The 3,248-nt window shown below is 36.6% G+C and overlaps 1 protein-coding gene across 11 annotated transcripts in view; it reads left to right on the top strand.

The window, feature by feature from the left end:
* The window catches only part of LOC139150104 (neurogenic locus notch homolog protein 1-like), a 56,969-nt gene extending 54,277 nt beyond the window's left edge, over positions 1 to 2,692 (top strand). For all 11 annotated transcript variants that reach the window (XM_070722270.1, XM_070722264.1, XM_070722269.1 and 8 more), the window contains 3 exons: positions 1 to 6; positions 539 to 607; positions 1,713 to 2,692. The exon at positions 1 to 6 is cut by the window's left edge and continues 183 nt beyond it. In XM_070722270.1, coding sequence (XP_070578371.1) covers positions 1 to 6; positions 539 to 607; positions 1,713 to 1,802 — 165 coding nt within the window. In that variant the 3' untranslated portion in view covers positions 1,803 to 2,692. The remainder of the gene's footprint in view (positions 7 to 538; positions 608 to 1,712) is intronic.
* The last annotated feature ends 556 nt before the right edge of the window (positions 2,693 to 3,248 follow it).

Genomic DNA, 3,248 nt, shown 5'->3' with positions numbered 1-3,248 from the left:
TGTATGGTGAGTGTTTTAATTTAATTATAGGGTCAGCTTCGTAAGAAATCTAAAATTGAGTGAAATCCACAAATATTACAGTGGAGCGACTGGAAATAGCTATTCCGTTATGGATTGCATGGTGTCATCGAAGTATCGCATTATTTTTAACAATGTCCAAAATCTCGCAACGTTGCTTTAATAACTGAAGGGAAAATGTTGCTAGTCGGCAGATTAGAAGCGGACATAAATCAGGTTGTTTGAAACACATTTTAGGAAAAGGTCGTATGGTAAATACAACCAACGATTTTTCATTTGCTTGCTTCATTTTATCACTCGGCAGGACAAATTACTTAAATTTACGGCAATAATTGGTGACTTGGCTCTGTGTTAGTGTGTATGGTGCCAGCATTGCTCGATTATACAGTTGCACTGTGTGTGACATTTGAAATTTCTTCAGGAAACCGACAGCTCACACAGTTTGCAGGACTTGAATTCCAACCGCATGGCGCCGCACCGTCTTTTAAAGATATCTTGTCGTCATTTTTGTCGTTCACAGGTTGCTGGAAAATGTAACGACCGCAGGCGCAGATCCAGAGAAAAGGACTACCATCATAGCAATGGAAAGGTATGGATTTTTTGTGAATTAAAGAAATCTGTGCCTCAAATAAAAGTTTCAGGCTTATACATGATCAAGGATGGTTTGAACCGTTCTCATTCATGATATGATCAGATAAAGATCACTGAGTAAATGTTTTGAGTAAACACAGCCGAAATACATTACATTTACCCATATAGTGGAAATTAAATTTATCGAGTATTCTGTATCGTGAAATTTGGAGGATCCGATTGGCTGTCCCCTTGACGCTTTCTGTCTTAATGGTCAATAAACGAGTGTTAAGAATTTATTATCAAATTATTATCAAATAGGATAGAACAGATAAGATCCAAACACAAAGCTGCAGGGAATGAAAAAATACAGAGATTTCGACTGTACAGTTCGGCTGTGCTTGAGACCGCAATGAAAGAGAGAACTGAATACATTCAAGAGAAAAACAAAACGAACAACCAATCAAAGGAAATAAAGGAGACTTAATATTATAATTCTCTTTCCTTCTGTACAATATTGCTTCTCTGGTATCCACCAAAGAACTTGAAAATGTATTGTTTGAGAAAAACCTAGAAATATACATTTCAGTTGACTTCAATGAAATGGCTGTATCATTTATAATTGTGGTGTATTAGAGGGAAAGTCAAGCACCGTGCCATTTCAATCTAATACATTTCCAGAAAAGTTGCCCTACATCACAAAAAGACTTCTGAGGATATTGACCATTGATATCCTTGCGTGAGGGGCTTGAACGATTGATTTTGAAGCTGAATTTTTTTGTAACCAATATCTGTTGATAAGCTTTTCTTCATTTCTGGAAAAGTCAGTAGACGTTAGTGTATCAAAACGTTTGCCCCTTGACATTCCATCTTGACATTTCCCTCCCCTAAGTCGGTATCAGGGTGAGTGTTAGGGTAAGTGTAGCAGTGACTGTGTGTTATCCCCCTCTACGCATGACTGGTCATCAAATTGATTTTCAAACATGAATATTTCAGATCCTTTTCTTCACGAAACCGTTCAAGTTCCGCTTATATAATTACAACAAGTCCACTCCATTTTCGGTTGACTTTAAGTTTACTTACGTGGGTGTTTTGTTTTTGTTTTTGTTTGTTTTTCCCCGCAGCATGCAACTCCACGTGAGATTGTCCATGCCTTCGACAACAACGGATACACCAATGGCGAGTCCCCAGCAACAATAAGCGACAAGGTGTAGTTCCTTCCAGACAAAGAACAAAAGAAAAAATCAACCAGTACCTACGTCATCACTTGAGTGCCTTGATCCAGACTTTCCAACATAAACATAAGCAAATAAGCTATGCATATATATCTTATGTCTAGACCATAGAGGTAAACATGTTACCATATAAAAGTACTTACCCAGATTTGAATATTTCTTGTCGATCATGAACTTTTGTTGATAGAGAATGATGTGTTTAAAAACGGGTGTCCTTGAATGTACTCACACGCAATAATCAACTCCATTCTACCCAAAACAGGTTTTTTGGTAGTATTGTAGATTCATAGATTTATGAAGAGTATTTTCATATCCGAGTGTATGTGAATTAAGTAACGAAAGAGAAACATTGGTGTTTGTCGAACCAACGCATAAAAGTCGTAGCATGAATTATGAAGCGCAATTTTAACCACATTTAACTGCGAACTCCATTGTTACAGTAGGAAAAAATTGAATAATTTGAATTTAGATAATGTCTTCCCTGGTGGAAATGTTTGTTTGTACAGAATTGCATCTTCCTTTCCGTTTGACAGAATATAATGTAATTCTAAAATATATGACAACTGAGTCGTAAGAATTCTAAATTTATTACAATATCCGAGAGTGATTAATTGTAAAATAGGTTTGCATATCCGAGATTATAACTTACAATATTGAGTTTTTTTATCATTTTGTGACTATTTTGTAATGCTCATTTTTATGCGCAGCTCAGGGTGGCGTAATTGGCTTTCTCCGCTGTTCAAGATTGTATCATTAATCTGTTTGTGTACAGAATTTACAGAATCAGGGTAAACACCTTGAATAAATATCTGTATATTATGCAAGGGTATTGCTGCAAGCATTGGCAATAAATGAACTTTTATTGGTAATATCAGCGTTGTGTGCCGGGGGAGGGAGGGAGAGAGAGAGAGAGAGAGAGAGAGAGAGAGAGAGAGAGAGAGAGAGAGAGAGAGAGAGAGACATGGCATGGCGCGAGAGGAAAATCCAAGGTTTGAAGATTAATTTTTTGTTTATGTGTAAACTGCTTTTCAATCGTTTAAATTGATTGATTGATTAATTTCTTAACCGTATGATATGCAAAACTCGGTGGTCAATTGTGTTTGTCCATTAGTCCATTTATTATACGTCAAAGTCACGGATGGCAAACTTGTTTAGGCCAAACAAAAAAAATGGGGTCGTTCCGATAACCCGACCTACCCGTTACCTGCCGACCCTAAACTTTTTAGAGCTACGTAAACACTAGAGTAAAAAAAGAAAGAAAAACCCCGTAAAATCACGCGTTCGTTACTTGGCATTTGATTTTTGCTTGAACGAGGATGTCTTTTAACTTATTTCCTTTTATATGTATAAAACATTTTTCTGGAAATGTTGTGGCCTGTGTTTGACCGTCCTGAAACGCTGAAAAATGCATATTTAAAAATAAAA

This window comes from Ptychodera flava, chromosome 14 (assembly GCF_041260155.1).
Source record: "Ptychodera flava strain L36383 chromosome 14, AS_Pfla_20210202, whole genome shotgun sequence".
Classification (NCBI taxonomy): domain Eukaryota; kingdom Metazoa; phylum Hemichordata; class Enteropneusta; family Ptychoderidae; genus Ptychodera; species Ptychodera flava.
This window is presented reverse-complemented; position numbering and strand designations above follow the sequence as displayed.